This window comes from Trachemys scripta, chromosome 16, assembly GCF_013100865.1.
Source record: "Trachemys scripta elegans isolate TJP31775 chromosome 16, CAS_Tse_1.0, whole genome shotgun sequence".
NCBI lineage: Eukaryota > Metazoa > Chordata > Testudines > Emydidae > Trachemys > Trachemys scripta.
In genome coordinates this window covers 7,271,612-7,287,423 of record NC_048313.1, presented here as the reverse complement: position 1 = coordinate 7,287,423, position 15,812 = coordinate 7,271,612, and the positions used below count along the sequence as shown (strand labels likewise).

Here is a 15,812-nt window from a genome sequence, read left to right as displayed (position 1 = left end):
TTAGGGTCACGTGCGCCCCTCCCCCCCCAGCGGGGGGCAGCGCCCCTCCCCCCCACTCCGCCCAGCCCCGTCTCCCGCCCTGCGCGCGAGGGCAGCCCCCTGAACGTTCCACTCGCGCGCTCTCAACCGGCCCCCTCCTTCCTTAACGGTCGCTTCTGCTGCCGCCTCGCGCGCCGGGAAAGAAGGAGAGCGGCGGGGGGGGGGAGGGGGGAACTAGCTCCGCGCTCGCGCCGCTCCTCATAGAAACCGCCCCCTCCCCCGCGGCCGCCTCTCCCGCCGCGCGCCCAGCCCGGCCTCGCGCCACGCTCCGCGCGCGCCGGCTTCCCTCGCTCACCTTTTAAATTTTCCGCCATCTTTTTTTTTTTTTTTTTTTTTTTTTTTTTTCCCCTCCAGCCACTGGGGCCGCCCGAAACTTTTCCTCCCAGGGGGCGTGGCCAGAGGGGTGGGGGGGAAAGCGACGTGCCCCGCCACTCCCCGCCGCGGCCGTTCCTATTGGGCGCTCCAGCCTGATTGACGCGCCCCGCCAGCCAATTGGCGCCGGGGGCGCCGGCCACGGGCGTCATTTGCATCTCCCAGAGTGCTGCGCGCCGCCGTGCGACCGCAAGAGTCGCGGAAATGGCTCACAAGGCACCAAATTAACCCGTTTCAGCCCAGTCTGCCCCACAGGCCGCCTGGTGGCTTAGTTGAGGGGCCTTTCTGGCGCCATACTGGGTGGAGGGGACGGCAAAGGATCCTCACCCTATCCGAGAAATGACACCTCAGCCTAAAACAATATGTAGCCCCTTCCCCCCCCCCCAGATTCTGCCCTCCCATCACTGAGCACCCCTGGTTTGCCCTGGTCCCCCTTGCTCTAGCACCAGAGTCACTGCCTGGCACTAACGGCAAGGCCACGGGGCAGGATGGCGTCACCCAGGCGCCAATGTCAAGGCCAGGAGGGTTGGCGTCACCCAGGCGCCAATGTCAATGCTGGGTGGGGCAGGTTGGCATCACCCAGGTGCCAACGTCAAGGCCTGTAGGGTTGGCGTCCCCTAGGTATCAATGACAAGGCCAGGGGAAGGGGTGTGAAATTCAGACACCAATGACAAAACACAAAAGCCCCCTTGGAAACTGGGGGTCCAAGGGTTTGGATCCTGGGTTGGCACTCTGAGTTGTTTTACTGACGCGGGAAAGGCGAGGACTGATTGGGGGGGGGGGTCACGCTCCCTGGCCTCCCAGCTGGTTTTATTGGGGTGGGATGCAAAGCCTGGTACACCTAGAGAGGAAAGGCCCCATTCCCCAATTCTGTGCCCCAGAGCAAATCCCCCGTGTGCTGGGATCGCTGCCATGAAAGCGACTGGAGAAACAGTTGATAAAGTTGTTTAATAAAGATCAAAGGAGTAACAATCGCTTTGACTGGCTACTTGAGACCATGTCTGATTTTGAGCTGAGGCTCTTGACTTCGTCCATCTTCAAGAGACTTTGTGTTTTAAAGCTTTCGCTTTTTGAACTCAACCTCATGAAATAATTATTCCCTGACCCCCCGCTCGCACCCGCATCATTTCCCACCTTCGAAATAAACAGTGATACGAGCCATCAAAAAGATTGAAAAATAAAAGTCAAACTCTGCTCCGTCGAAATGATCAAAAAACAAATAAAAATCAGTTTCTGCCAAGCCTTGAGATGAATAAGCCAAAACTCACGAGCAAGTTCTATATTGCGGGTGACGCCTACGCCATTATAACAAGACATTAGTCTAGAGTGGCTGCTCCGGTCTATGCTCAAAATTGAGAGCAACCTAGCTATGGTGCTCGGGGTGTGCAAAATTCACCCCCTAGGGCACCATCGTCAAGCCGACCTAACACACAGGTATAGACACAACTAAGAATTCTTCCGCCGACTTAGCTACCGGCAAGATGGATCAACTACAGACCCCTTCCATTGCCGTTGAAAGTGTCTACACTAAATCTTCTCTAACTGTGCCACCAGAACACATGGGGCGTAAACACGGCCTCAGATCAAGCGCTCTGGCTTCCAGTCCTGTCACTCAGACATTGACCCAAACCAATGGGTTTTAATCCGCCCCAAAATCTGCACTGATGAGCCGTGCTGGGCTTGATTCCAACTTGGCTTGTTTTTTCAATCGGGCTGAGATCAAAGCAAGGAGCCAAGTTGGAAGGAGATCGGTTTCTTTCTGATGCCAAAGAGGTCAGTGGAGACCAGGGTATTGCCAAGCCCTGGGTTTTGAGGGGGTGATGGGGGCAGATAGGGGAAGCTGGGGGCTTGGGGAGGGGAATTCTGGGTAAAAGATGGGGCAGCATGTCAAGCGGAGAGCTGTCTTTATTGCTAAGGGACCAGGTGGGCTGGGGGATCACCCAGGGGAGTGGGGCACAGCGCCCAGTGCACAAGGGGGGGGAGCTTTTCTTGCTGGGGACGGAGCTCAGTCGTCCCATTCGTCATCGTCCTCCTCGTCCCCGCCGTTGTCCTCGCCTTCGTCTGCGGGAGGAAGAGGAGGGTGAGTGGCGGAGGGGGCAGGGGGTGGGGGAGGAGGGGCACAGCACCCACCCCCCGCCGCCAAGGCGGGATGGGGCCACTCACCCGAGGAGTGGATCACTTTGCTCCGCTTCTGCATGACATGCATGAGCGCCCCCACCAGGCCCTCCGAGCTCTGAGCAGGCGGCGGGGAGTCCAGCATCTCGGGGGTCTGCAATGCAGGGAGGGGTCAGGGCCTGCAGCACCCATCCCCTGCACCCACCTACCCCCTGGCACCACCAGGGCCCCCATCACAGACCTCCTGCACCCAGCCACCCCCCTGGCACTGCCAGGCCCCCATCACAGACCCCCCTGCACCCACCCAGCTCCCTGGTACTGCCAGGGCCCCCAGCCCAGACCCCCCTGCATCCACCCACCCCCCTGGCACCGCCAGGGCCCCCATCACAGACCCCCCTGCACCCACCCACCCCCCTGGCACCGCTAGGGCCCCCATCACAGACCCCCTGCACCCACTCACCTATCCCCCTGGCACCACCAGAGCCCATTTCTCCCACCCTCACATCCAAAGCCAGCTCTAACTCCCCTTTCGCAGCCCCACCCAGCCAGCCGCCCCCTCCCCATCCCTGCTCCCCTCTCTCACCCCCTCCATATCCCACACCTGCCCACAAATCCCCTAGCCCTCCATCACCCCTTTCCCCACCCACCCCAGCCACCCTGTCCCCCTCCCTTCCCCCCACCTCCTCCATCCCTGCCCCCCCACTCAGCCCTCCTCTCTCTTCCTCCCTTCCCCCCATCTCCCTCATCCTCACCTCCCTCCCTGCCCCCTATCTGCCCCACAGCTCACCTTGTTGAGCTGTATGCCTTGGCGGATCTGGTCCAGCAGGGCCCCACGACCTTTTGCGGGGGGAGCAGGCTGGCCCCCTGGGGAGCTGACCCCCCCTGAAGGAAGTGGGGGAGGGGGACAAGGCCCTGAAGAGACTGGGGGTGGAGGTGGCGGTGGGGGAGGAGGGGGTGGGGGGGCTGCCCCAGAAGCAGGCGGAGGGGGGGGCGGACCAGACCGGGAGGTTGGGGGAGGGGGCCCACGAGGGGGGGGCAGATGCCCCCTGGGAGGCTGGGAGGGAACGGGCCCCCTATTTGGCATAGATGAGGGGGGTGGGGGGCCGCCTGGGATGGGGGGCAACGGGCCAGACCTGCCCCTCGCTGAGGCAGGGGGTGGGGGAGGGAGGGGCCCAGATCGGGTCATGGGGGGCGGAGGAGGTGCTGGACCTGTGGGGAGAAACAAACTGCAATTAAAGCCCAGCCTATAATGAGTCTCTTCCCCCACCCCGTTCCCTGCGGATCCCAAAGCGCCACATGGGGTGGCTTGCCCGGGACTGAGATGCAGCTGCTTCTGGGGCAGGGCAGCTGGAGAACAGCCGCACATAACGCCGCACAGGGATGGCTCGCCCAGCGCTGAGATGCAGCCACCTCTGGGGATGGGCGGCTGGGGAACAGCCGCACATAACGCCGCCCAGGGACGGCTCGCCCAGTGCTGAGATGCAGCCACCTCTGGGGATGGGGAGCTGGGGAACAGCCGCACATAACGCCACACAGGGAGAGCTCACCCTGGCGTCTCAGCTCCTCCTTCACAGCCTCCAGCCCGCCCTGGCCTTCGATGAAATCGTAGATGAGTTTGGAGGTCTCGGCGTCAGTCAGCTGCGCCTCACTGATCCCGGCTTGGGAGAAGAGCGTCTTCAGGTCGGGGTCCAGGTTATTCACCTAGGAGAGAGACGGATGGAGGAAGGCGGCTCAATCCCCGGGCGAACACCCCCCAAGTTCACACCCCCCACTCCCCACCCCCAGCTGCAGGTACCCAGATGGACAGAGCACAAAGCTTCAACCCCTGAAATCCGGGGATGGGGGTTTTATGGATCATGCCTTAAACTAGCCCCCCCCAGCAGCCTCGGGGGACCCCCTAATACTGACCCCCTCAAAGCCTAACCCACTGGGCAGAGCAAGCGGCTGGGAGATGTTCCTGGAGGGATCCGACTGGGAGGTGATGTCAGCTGCCCCACCCCAGAGCTGGCTGCATCTCAGCACCAGGCAAGCCTTCCCCATGTGGCGTTATATGGGGCTGTTCCCAGCCACCCCGCTCCAGAGCTGGCTGCATCTCAGCGCCAGGCGAGCCTTCCCCATGTGGCGTTATATGGGGCTGTTCCCAGCCGTTCCACCCCAGAAGTGGCTGCATTCAGAAGTGGCTGAGATCAGTGTCATACGACGCATCCTCTTGCAGGGTCTCATGACCAGATTATTGGGCCGCTGCCTTTGAGGGCCAGGGAAAAACCCCATGCCGTCCAGAGCCCGTGACACTGGCTGCCTCGGCCAGACTTCCCGACAAGCTGCAGCAAAAAAGGGACAGTCCCGAGAGAACCTGGCAATCGATTTTGCAGGCCAGATCACCTAGCCGCCAACTGCGGCATGCCACAGGCCCGGTGTTAATTCCCAGTTGAGCCCCAAGGAGAAAACACATTGTCTGGAGTCCGAAAAACATCCTGGGGCTAGGACCGCGCCCTGCCCCTTGTGCCATCCAGACGCCCGCTAGCTCCGGCAGCGCCTCTGGCTGGCTGTGACTTGCCCCTTTCCTGTGGGCACGCACCAACCTCACCGCCAATAACGGCCACGCTGCCAACTCCCCGAGCAGCTTGGGCGGGCAGGGCGGGGAGAGCTCGGAGCCAGGATCTGACCCCAGTTGAGGGCAAATGTGCGTTGGGAGAACAAGACGAGTTTGGAAAAAGCTGGGGGGACGGAGGGCCACAGGGAGGCGGTATCTTGGGCAGTCCTGGCTCAAGCAAACCCCAAATTTGCCCCCATAATGCTCCATGGGGCACTGAGATGCAGCTACTTCTGGTGCGGGGCAGCTGGGGAACAGCTGCACATGACACCCCATGGAGATAGCTCGCCTGGCACTGAGAGTCAGCTACCTCTAGAGCGGGGCAGCTGGGGAACCGCTGCACATAATGCTGCATAGGGATGGCTCACCGGATGCTAAGATGCAGCCACCTCTGGGGCGGGGCAGCCGGGAAACAGCCACACACAGCAACTGAAGCCCAGTCACACCCCGCATCACACTTGGTAGCCACAAGCAGAGTGAAACCCGCCCTCCCCAATGTACACAGACATTGCTAACGCCGAAGCTTTACCCCACGGCCCGTCCTTGGCCCCCTTCCCAGCCCCTCTGATCCCTGGGACCCCAGGGTCAGACCCCCACCATGCCCCATCTCTGAAGCTACATACGTCAAAGCCGGTGTTGGGGTCCCATCCGACGTGGGTGACATGCCTGGAAGGAGAACAAAGATTAGCCAGTTCTAGAGGGGGGCAGGTCCCGTGCCCCATTCCCGGCCCCCCTGAGCCAGCCAGCTCCCCGCCCTGGGGCCAGACAGGAGCCAGCACCCCCTAGAGGGGCCAGGCCCCGCGCCCCATTCCCGGCCCCCCTGATGCCAGCTCTCACTTGAATCCACTTGGGGCGCCGATGTCGGCCTTGGAGATCTTTTTCTTGCCCTTCTTCTTCTCGGTGGCTGTGGGCACCGGCAGCCCCCGGTACCGAGACGAGGTGATGTCTGGGTTCTGGATGTCCATTGTCATCAGGTTCAAGGAGCCGGAGGGGGAATTCGGCTGTTTGCTGGGACCTGCGGGAGAGAGAAATGGGGCTGTGGGGAGCAGGTTGGGGGGCTGGGCAGGGGGTGCTCTGCCCTGGCAGTCAGGGCCAGGCGCTGGGGGGGCATCGTGGGGCGGAGGGGTGGGGGGCTGAATTAACCTTTTCAAGCCCCCCACCTCCAAAGCACTTACCATTCATGTCTCCCCCGTGCATTGGGGATCGGGGCAGCGTCGTCGCCCGTCGCTCTAAAGGAGACAAAAAGAGCCGGGGTTAGACCCATGTCACCAGCCCCCCCACCCCCAGTGGGAGAGTTTGGTGGGGGGTCTACCCCTAACCTGCCCCTCCCCCCCATTGCAAAGGACTGTGGGATAGAGGGGGACTCACCTTCATTGACCGGGGGAGGTGGCGGGGGGAGCTGCCGTTTCTCTGAGGAAAGAGGAGAACAAGCACTGTGACCCTGGCACGGGCTGGCTCAGGGGGGCGGGGAATGAGGCACGGGGCCTGTCCCCTCTAGGGGGTGCTGGCCGGCTACCAACCCCTCCACGTACCCATCCGCTGCTGTCGCTTCTGGATCTTCTCCTCCACCAGCGCATAGAAGTCGTGGGCCTCAGCCTCGTCCGCAAAGTTCAGCCCGGCCTGGCATTCCTGAAAGCAAAAGGCACCTCGCTGGTCCTGGGGGGGCCCAGGGCCGGGAGAGAACCCAGGAGTCCTGGCTCCCAGCCCCCTGCTCTAACCACTAGCCCCCACTCCCCTCCCAGAGCTGGGGAGAGAACCCAGGAGTCCTGGCTCCTAGCCCCCCCTGCTCTAACTACTAGACCCCACTCCCCTCCCAGAGCCATGAGAGAACCCAGGCATACGGGTTTCCAGCCTCACTTCTCATTGGTAGCCCTCAATTTTCTCCTTCTTTTCACCCCCCTGTCTCTGAACTGTTGTCTCCGGGGGCAGGGCTATGTCTGGAAGCCCCTCCCCACTGATCAACCCCCCACCCCGGCCCCCCAGCCCCCTCTGGGGCAGATACTCACGTCCCCGGGGAAGGTATGGAAATAGGGGGTGACGGCAGAATAGACCAGCTGGCTGGAGAGCTCCAGCTCCCATGTGAGCCTCCTGTCCTGCAAGAGAAAGGGAAACCCCGGTTAGCACCCCGCCAGCAGGGCATGCTGGGAGCCAGGATGCCTGGGTTCTTTGCCCGACTCTGGGAGGGGAGTGGGGTCTAGTGGTTAGAGCAGGGGGGCTGAGAGCCAGGACTGCTGGGTTCTCTCTCAGCTCTGGAAGGGGACTGGGGTCTAGTGGTTAGAGCAGGGGGGCTGGGAGCCAGGACTCCTGGGTTCTCTCTCAGCTCTGGAAGGGGACTGGGGTCTAGTGGTTAGAGCAGGGGGGCTGGGAGCCAGGACTCCTGGGTTCTCTCGCCAGTGCTGGGAAGGGATGGGGAGCTGCCGGGGGAGGACAGGGACTCACCTTGAGATCGAAGAGGCGGATGAAGTAGGAGCGCCGGGGGTTGTCCTTGACCAGGCACAGGACCCCGCAGCCCTGCTTACCCCACACCTGGCTGTTGGGGGGCATGGCCTGGTACAGCTGGGCCACCGACGTGGCCAGGGTCTGGCACAGAGACAATCGAGTTACAGAGAGATCGCGCCTGAGATGCAGCCAGCTCTGGGGCGGCTGGAGAACAGCCGCACAGAACGCTGTGGGGGAAGGGCTCGTCTGGCCCTAAGCATGGCCCCCCCGGGGCTGCCAGTTCCTGTCTTGGTTTCCGATGTTGGCCGAGGCTCCGGGCTCCCCAGCATCACCGCGCCGGGCCCCTCACAGCCCCCGTCAGCACCGCTCACCCCACTTCCTCCTGAGCGGAGGGGGAGGGATACAGCAATGAAGGTGCCCCTCACTCCCAACCCGCAGCCCCCTGCTAGCCCAGCTCTGCTTGTGCCCCCCCTCCTTCCACTGCAGGACCCTGCTAGCCCAGTGCTCCCCCCCCCCAGCTCTGCTGGTGCCCCCCACTCCCGACCCACACCCCTTACTCACCCAGCCCAGGGCTCCCCCCCACCTCTTCCAGTGCCCCCTACTTCCAATCCACATCTTGCTATCCCAGCCCTGGGCTCCCCCAAGCTCTGCTGGTGCCCCTGCTCCACTGCAGCCCCCTGCTAGCCCAGTGCTCCCCTGTGCCCAGCCCGGCTGGTGCCCCCCACTCCCGACCTGCAGCCCCCTGCTAGCCCAGTCCTAGTCTGCTCCCCAGCTCTGCCGGTGCCCCTCACTCCTGACCTGCAGCCCCCTGCCAGCCCATCCCTGGGGTACCCCCAGCTCTGCCGGTTCCCCCAACTCCCGACCTGCAGCCCTGGGTTCCCCCACAGCTCTGCCGGTGCCCCCCACTCCCAACCCCCAGCCCCTGGTGTCAGCACCCTCTGGGCCTCACGCCTCACCGTGCATTTCCGGCCCAGGAGCTCAAACACCTGCTGGTTTTCATGATCCCGGAGGAGCTGGGAGGGGACGTTCTCCTGCTGCCCTCGCGCCCCTGACCTGGACCCCCGGCTCATGCTGGCTCCTGGCTCCAGCCCCCAGCGGGTTCTCGGGGTCTCTCCCCACCCTGAGCTCGCCCCAGGGAACTTCCGCGTTGCGGGGACTTTTTTCAACAGGAAGCGCAGAAAAAACCACCGACCAACGCTGAGCGCCCGGGGCCTGGGGAAGTTGGGCTCTGCGAATGGCCCCAGCCAGGGCTGGGAGTGAGGGGCACCGGGAGAGCTGGGGGACAGGGGGGAAACCTGGCGATGGTTGGGGCCGGCCTGCCTCGCCGAGCAATGGGCGCAGGCTCTCGGCAAACTCAGGCAACGTTGCGTCCGCCTGGCGCCTGGTCTGTGGTTCCTATGCAGCCATTTGGGGGTTGTGGGGGCATTTTCTGAGTCCGACGCACCTTCGGGGGTGTGGGGACCCCCACCCCAAGTCAGAGGAGGGCAGCCTAGCTGTGCTGTGGGGGAGGGGCTGTTTCGGGGACTGGCTCAAGCTGCCTCTCTATGGTGGGTAATGTACCGCTAGGGCCCTGCCCCCAACCCCATGCCCCGTCCCTCCCCCCTTCCCCTCCCTGCAACACCCTCCTCCTTAACCCCCCCTCCTCCACACTCACCCCCCAACTTCCCTCCGCTGTCTCCTCCATCTCCCCCCCTCCCCTCCCCTTCCCCTCCTCCACACTCACCCCCTAACTTCCCTCCCCTGCCTCCTCCATCTCCCCCCATAACCCCCAGCCTCCCCCTCCCCTCATAGACCCCCCTTCCCTCTGACCCACACACACAGACGACTCAGGCACGGAGAAAAAGTCTGGTTGTTATTTATTGAAACCCAGAGCGACCGTACAAAAGCCACCGGCTCCATGCATCGCTTTCACCTTGCGCTGCCCCTCCCCACAGCATTGCCCCCCCCAGTCATGGGGGGGAACCCCTGCTGAAATGGGGGGGGGGTCTTTTGGCTTTGTCCGTAGCATTGGGGACGACGTGCTGACCAAAATAGTGCTTTGAGGGGCCCTTTTATCCCCACTCCCCCCCCGGTAAAGCCTCGTGCATCTGGAGTCACGTGAATCCAGGCAGGATCAATGGACCAAGACGCGGACTTTAGGGGCTGGCGGGACGAGGGTTTTCAGTTCGGGGAGCTGTCCCCGGTGCGATTATTCCATCCAGGCCAGCCCTGAATTAACCAGGCCTAGAACCCACCCACCCCAGAATCTGAACCCGGACCCCTTCTACCAGCGTCCCCGAGCCCCAGGCAACGCCAGGCCCTGAAAAGGAAACGAGACGGTTTGGCAAACGTCCTGAGAGTTAGTAAGGGGGAAAGCTGAGTTTTGAGATCCTCCCATGAAGGCAAAAATCCCGCTTTCCAAAATGGTCTTTTTCTTGTTTCTCCTTCCGGGAAAGGACATTTGGGGGGGGACACAAGAGGGGGTTGGCAGCGTTGGCTGGACAGGACACGTCTCTTTTCCCAGCCCGACTGCCAGGGGAAGAACATGAGCTCTGCACAAGTTTGGAAACATGTCTCTTTCCCCAGCTGTCGGCCCAAGAAAAGAGATCAGTCGCTCTGAGTCGGTTGCGTGATCGCCCAATTTTGGGGGGGGGGGTTCCCCCGGGTAGCTTGCAAAACGTCATTGTTTTCTTCAGCTCCGGGCCAGACCCGGAACCAGAGGATTCTGACAGATCTGTTGCGGCGCGGTAGCTTTAGTTGGGCCGAGCCTTGATTTGTTTATCATGGCAGCCAATTTCCCCCACTGGCAAAACAAAAGTCATTTTGGGGGCCTCCCCCCCACACACTTTTCCGAAAAAATCAGAACACGAGGCGGGGGGGGGGAGCAGATTTTTGTTTGAAACAGGGAGAATTTCCCATTTGAGGGTTTCGTATTTTGGGCAGGGGGTGGAGGGAAGCCTGAAAATGTTTGTTTCTCAAATGCTTCCTTCCAAAATTAAAACCCAAATTACATCAGTAGAAAGGGAGAAACCAGTTCCTGGAGAGGGCGAAGATGGGAGCACTGGTGGTAGAACCCAGGAGTCCTGGCTCCCAGCTCTAACCACTGGGCCCCACTCCCCTCCCAGAGCCAGGGAGAGAACCCAGGAGTCCTGGCTCCCAGCTCTAACCACTAGGCCCCACTCCCCTCCCAGAGCCGGGGAGAGAACCCAGGAGTCCTGAGTCTCTGTAGGGCCCCTTTCTGCCAATATAACTGCTGTGTCAGGGCGGGGGCAGACTCACCAGGGTTGCGGTTGAATTTGGGGGGCAGGAGATAGCTACTGTGAAGCCAGGGGGCTGCACCGGGGGGCAGTGGGAGTTTAAGGCACTGGCTGAAGAGGCATTGAGTGCTAAGGCCACAGTGGTGGGGGAGCTGTGCNCTGTGAAGCCAGGGGGCTGCACCGGGGGGGAGGGGGAGTTTAAGGCACTGGCTGAAGAGGCATTGAATGCTAAGGCCGCAGTGGTGGGGGAGCTGTGCAGATGTGGCTGGGGGTGTTGGGACTTTTCTAGGGGGGGATAGTTCAGTGGTTTGAGCATTGGCCTGCTAAACCCAGGGTTGTGAGTTCAATCCTTGAGGTGGCCATTTAGGGATCTGGGGCAAAATCTGTCAGGGATGGTACTTGGTCCTGCTGTGAAGGCAGGGGACTGGACTTGACCTTTCAAGGTCCCTTCCAGCTCTATGAAATAGATAGGGAAATGGAGCCATTAGGGTGGGATCTAGAGGTTTCTGGAGGAAAACATGTAGGCATAAGGATCCTTCTAGAAGGGAGATGGTGGCACTGGGGCAAGATCTCTGGAGGAGGAAGTGGCGGCGCTAGGATTTTTCTAGAGGAGAGAGAGAAGCACCACTGGGGTGGGATCTAGAGATCGCTGGAGGCGGAAGCAGAGGTGTCGGGATTTTTCTAGAGGAGGCGTCCGAGTGGGAACTAGCCGTTTCTGGATGAAAACACATAGGCACAAGGATTTTTCTGGAGGGGAGAAAGGGCCATTGGGACGAGATCTAGACGTTTCTGGAGGAGGAAGCAGAGGCTCCAGGATTTCTCGACAGGGTGGACAGAGCGTTCTCCGGCTCCGAGGGGGCGCCTAACCTGGATTGTCTCCCACTCCGCGCTCAGGGAGGTGCCCCCCCCCCCGACAGCCCTGTCCTTAACCTCTTGCTCTCTGAAGGGGCTGGGGTGAGCAGCATTAGTGACCCTCGGCTGTCTCTGGGTGGTGAGGTAGTTTGAAAAGAGAACCGAGAGCCAGGGTTCGATAAACGCCCGCCCTGACACCCAGATGAAAGGGGGTCATTCAGCTGACTCAACCAGCAGCGCCCCCATGTGGTGGGGGAAGGGTGCTGACTTGGGGCGAAAGCTGCATCGTGGTTGGGGCCTGTCCTAGGCGGCAAACAGGCCTGTAGGCGCACGGCTTCCCCTCCCGGCCCCAGCCCTGCTCAGGAAGCCAGGCGTCCCGGGAAGAACCCAGGAGTCCTGAGGCTCCACGGGACGCTCACCCACTGCCTCCCCCATTACTGTAACAGTAACAGCATCTCCTCCGGTCCCAGAGAATTCAGACACTCGAGGGTTAATCCTCAGCAGGATGGGAACACGCCCCTATCTCCCAGTGGGGAAACTGAGGCACAAAAAAGTGGACAGCCCATGGCCCCGTCGCTGGGGATGGAACCCAGGAGTCCTGGGGGGGGTGTCACGATCCTGGCCCCAGCAGTGAGCCCGGCATCGCTCTTTGGTCTGGCTGCCGGCTCCGAATTAAATAAGAGCAATAAATAAGAGTGCCATGGATCCACCTGGCCCCCGCCCTGGCACAGTCAGATTCACAGTCCCTCTTCGACTGATGCCAGGGAATGAGTACAAGCGGGGGAGAGAGGGTGTTCCTGTCTCCATGGGAACCAAAGAGGTGGGAGGCATTGTCTGGAGGGAACTGTTGCTATGGGACCCCCCCACCCACCCACCCACTCCAGCAGTGGCCCAAGCGTTGTCACAGCAACAAAGGCCTGGTGTTGTTCCCCTGGGAACCTGCCATGTTGCCATGGCGACAGGGAGCTAAGGAGAACCCAGTTGTGCTGTAGTCAGGGGACTCAGTAGTCGTGGGGAACCTGCCAATCTGCCCCAATCTGGACCTTTGTCCCATGGAAATGGGAGGCTGCCATGACTACAGGGCACACATAGGAGGGCCTTAGCGCCATTCCCATGGAAACCAGTCACTGCCAGGAGCTGTAGCGTTGCCACGGTAACAGTCAACCAATGGAAGGACCTTGGCATCGTTCCCATGGACACCAGTCGCTGCCAGGAGCTGTAGCATTGCCGTGGTAACAGGTGGCCAATGGAAGGGCCTTCGCACCATTTCCATGGAAACCAGTCGCTGTAGCATTGCCACAGTAACAGTCGATGGAAGGGCCTTGGCACCGTTCCCATGGACACCAGTCGCTGCCAGGGTCTGTAGCGTTGCCATGGTAACAGTCGGCAATGGGCGGCCCTAGCGTTGGTCTCAGCGTTGCCATGGCTGCAGCGGAGCAAGGGCCAATGGGAGGTGGCGGTGCCCTTGCCCCAGCGACGGCTGGGCCCCCCGAGCCGGCCCAGTGGGGTCCATGTGTCTGTGCCGGGGGTCAGCGGGGGGGCCGGTCAGTGCCCCCCGCCGCTGCTCCGTCCAGTCGTCACCCAGTCAGCCACGATGAAGCTGAGACTCATCACCATGAAAATGAAGCCGAGGGCAGCGAAACAGGCGGCCTGGGGGGCAAGAGGGGGAGGACAAGGTGAGCCCCAAAGTACAGCACAGAACCCCCCGCTGAGCTCCCCGCCCCCACCCCACAGCATGGCACCCCCCACCGAGCCCCCTGCTTGCCACAGAATGGTGCCCCCGCACCGAGCCCCCCGCTCCCCAGGGCACTGCGCCCCCCCCCAGCGGTGGGTACCTGGATTTTTGGCCTGGATCTCAGCGGTTCTTTTTCATTGGGAACGATGCGGAGGTAAAAGATGCTGGGGAGGATAAAAATGAGACTGGGTGCGGAGGTGGCGCCTGGGAAGAGAGAGGAGAGAGGTCAAAGATGCAACTACCTCTGGGGTGGGATGAGGCAGCTGAGGAACAGCCACACATAACGCCGCACAGGGATGGCTTGCCTGGCGCTGAAACACAGCCACCTCCGGGGCGGGGCAACTGGAGAACAGCCGCATATAATGCTGCTTGGAGACAGTTCGCTTTGGAGGGCCATCCCCAGCCCATTTGAAGCCAGGGACTTACCAATGACTCCAAAGATATCCCGGATGTTAGGGACAAAGATGACCAGGAGATTGACCAAGAACAGAAGGCAGATAGCGATGCTCACATGCCGAACCCAGCTGAAATCCTTCCCGTGGAAGAGTAGCTGCTGGATGGCTCTGCGGATCTGGGAGGAGACAAGGAAAGAAGTAAGGGATACGGCGGTGGCTCACCCAGCGCCGAGATGCAGCTGCCTCTGGGGCGCAGCAGCGAGGGAACAGCTACACATAACACCACACCAAGACAGCTCGCCCAGCGCCGAGATGCAGCCGGGACACATACCGGGAAGAGCACCACGGGCACTGTCAGTGTGACGGCCATCAACACGGCCAGGCGGACGCAGAGGATGAGCCGGTCCAGGGGATCCACCTCGCTGTACGTGTGCAGCATTTCCGGTTCGACGTTCCCTGTGGGACACGGAAGGGCCGGAGGGCCGGCCATTAGCCGGGAGCCCGGCTGGGCCTGGTGAGGGATGGAGGAACCGGGAGGGACACACAGCCGTAGCGGTGGGGTTGCAGGGGGCGGGGGGCGGGGCTGGTCAGAGAGGGTGCTGGGGGCGCTGATGGGGTCAGTGCGGAGGGCGAGGGGGGAGCCGAGCCCTGGGAAGGGGACCCTGCGCCCCCTGCTGGAGGGGCCCAGCCCCGCACTGCCTTACCGTAGAAGGTGAGGTAGCCGAAGATGGCCGTCAGCAGGTACATGATGAACATGGCCAGGATGGAGACGTTCGCCACGCTCTGCATGCGCCGCCTCGAGGCCCTGGCGGGGGACAGAGGAGTCAAACGCCGCCCTGCCCTGGGGGCTGGCAGGGAGAACCCAGGAGTCCAGGCTCCCAGCCCCCCTACTGGACCCCACTCTCTTCCCACTGACTCGATGTCCCTGAACCCACCCGGCCCTTCCCTCTCTCCGCCCCTCACCTGCGCAGCTCTGTGTAGATGGGCAGCACCTCCGGATGACAGACGAATGCGAAAGCCAAGATGGGGATGGTGTACGCGGTCTGCGGAGGGAAGGGAAGGGCTAACTGCTAGAGCCAGGAGAGAACCCAGGAGTCCTGACTCCCAGCCCCCCAGCTCTAACCACTAGACCCCACTCCCCTCCCAGAGCTGGGGAGAGAACCCAGGAGTCCTGACTCCCAGCCCCCCAGCTCTAACCCACCAGCCCCCACTCCCCTCCCAGAGCCAGGGAGAGAACCCAGGCATCCTGACTCCCAGCCCCCCAGCTCTAACCACTAGACCCCACTCCCCTCCCAGAGCCAGGGAGAGAACCCAGGCATCCTGACTCCCAGCCCCCCTGCTCTAACCACTAGACCCCACTCCCCTCCCAGAGCTGGGGAGAGAACCCAGGCATCCTGGCTCCCAGGCCCCCTGCTCTAACCACTGGCCCCCACCCCCACTCTCACCTGGGAGTTGACAGTGAAGGTCTGGGGCGTGCACTCGTCCCCAGTGGTGCTGGTGGCGCTGGTGCTGGCGTTGTGCCCGTTGTAGTACACGAGGGGGGTCACGGGCTCGGTCCCGTTCAGCGGGCAGGAGATCTGGAACTTCTTGTAGATCACCTGGGGGGAGCCACGGGGGGGAGGGGGCGGTGAGAGACACCCCTTCCCCGCAGGGGTTACCCCCCCGCACCAGCCAGACAGCCAGGGAGCTGGGAGCCAGGATGCCTGGGTTCTCTCCCTGGCGGGCAGGTGGGGCAGGGACAGCGGGTTGGGGGGCAGGGCGGACTCACCGAGATGAGGAAGAAGACCATGCAGGTCAGCGAGAGCCCGCTGGTGTACCCCAGATAGCCTGTGGGGGAGGGGAGAGAGGGTGAGACACGCAGGGCTGATCCTTACCAGCAGGGGGCGCCAGCCCCCCCCCATACACACACCCAACCCCACACTCACCGAGATGTTTCATGAGTGCCAGGGGCAGGATGACGCAGACGCTGACGATGACAATTAGCACGTTGCCGTTCATGTACCAGCTCCTGGGAGACACGGGGGGGGGGGGGGGGG

At 62.2% G+C, this 15,812-nt stretch overlaps 2 protein-coding genes across 6 annotated transcripts in view; both read right to left on the bottom strand.

The window, feature by feature from the left end:
• Positions 1-2,298: 2,298 nt before the first annotated feature.
• Positions 2,299-8,714, bottom strand: WAS (WASP actin nucleation promoting factor). Its single transcript, XM_034792004.1, has 12 exons — positions 8,515-8,714; positions 7,559-7,699; positions 7,126-7,212; positions 6,652-6,748; positions 6,488-6,529; positions 6,295-6,348; positions 5,957-6,134; positions 5,743-5,785; positions 4,074-4,227; positions 3,314-3,735; positions 2,575-2,680; positions 2,299-2,472 (listed from the first exon to the last, which is right to left on the bottom strand). The coding sequence occupies exons 1-12, from the start codon at positions 8,626-8,628 to the stop codon at positions 2,417-2,419; spliced, it is 1,494 nt and encodes a 497-aa protein (XP_034647895.1). The 5' UTR covers positions 8,629-8,714; the 3' UTR covers positions 2,299-2,416.
• A 3,966-nt stretch (positions 8,715-12,680) lies between these two features.
• The window catches only part of SLC38A5 (solute carrier family 38 member 5), a 15,479-nt gene continuing 12,347 nt past the window's right edge, over positions 12,681-15,812 (bottom strand). For all 5 annotated transcript variants that reach the window (XM_034791998.1, XM_034792002.1, XM_034792001.1 and 2 more), the window contains exons 8-16: positions 15,702-15,784; positions 15,545-15,603; positions 15,222-15,374; positions 14,740-14,819; positions 14,481-14,581; positions 14,108-14,232; positions 13,808-13,952; positions 13,482-13,585; positions 12,681-13,296 (exon numbers count right to left, since the gene is read on the bottom strand). In XM_034791998.1, coding sequence (XP_034647889.1) covers positions 13,192-13,296; positions 13,482-13,585; positions 13,808-13,952; positions 14,108-14,232; positions 14,481-14,581; positions 14,740-14,819; positions 15,222-15,374; positions 15,545-15,603; positions 15,702-15,784 — 955 coding nt within the window. In that variant the 3' untranslated portion in view covers positions 12,681-13,191. The remainder of the gene's footprint in view (positions 13,297-13,481; positions 13,586-13,807; positions 13,953-14,107; positions 14,233-14,480; positions 14,582-14,739; positions 14,820-15,221; positions 15,375-15,544; positions 15,604-15,701; positions 15,785-15,812) is intronic.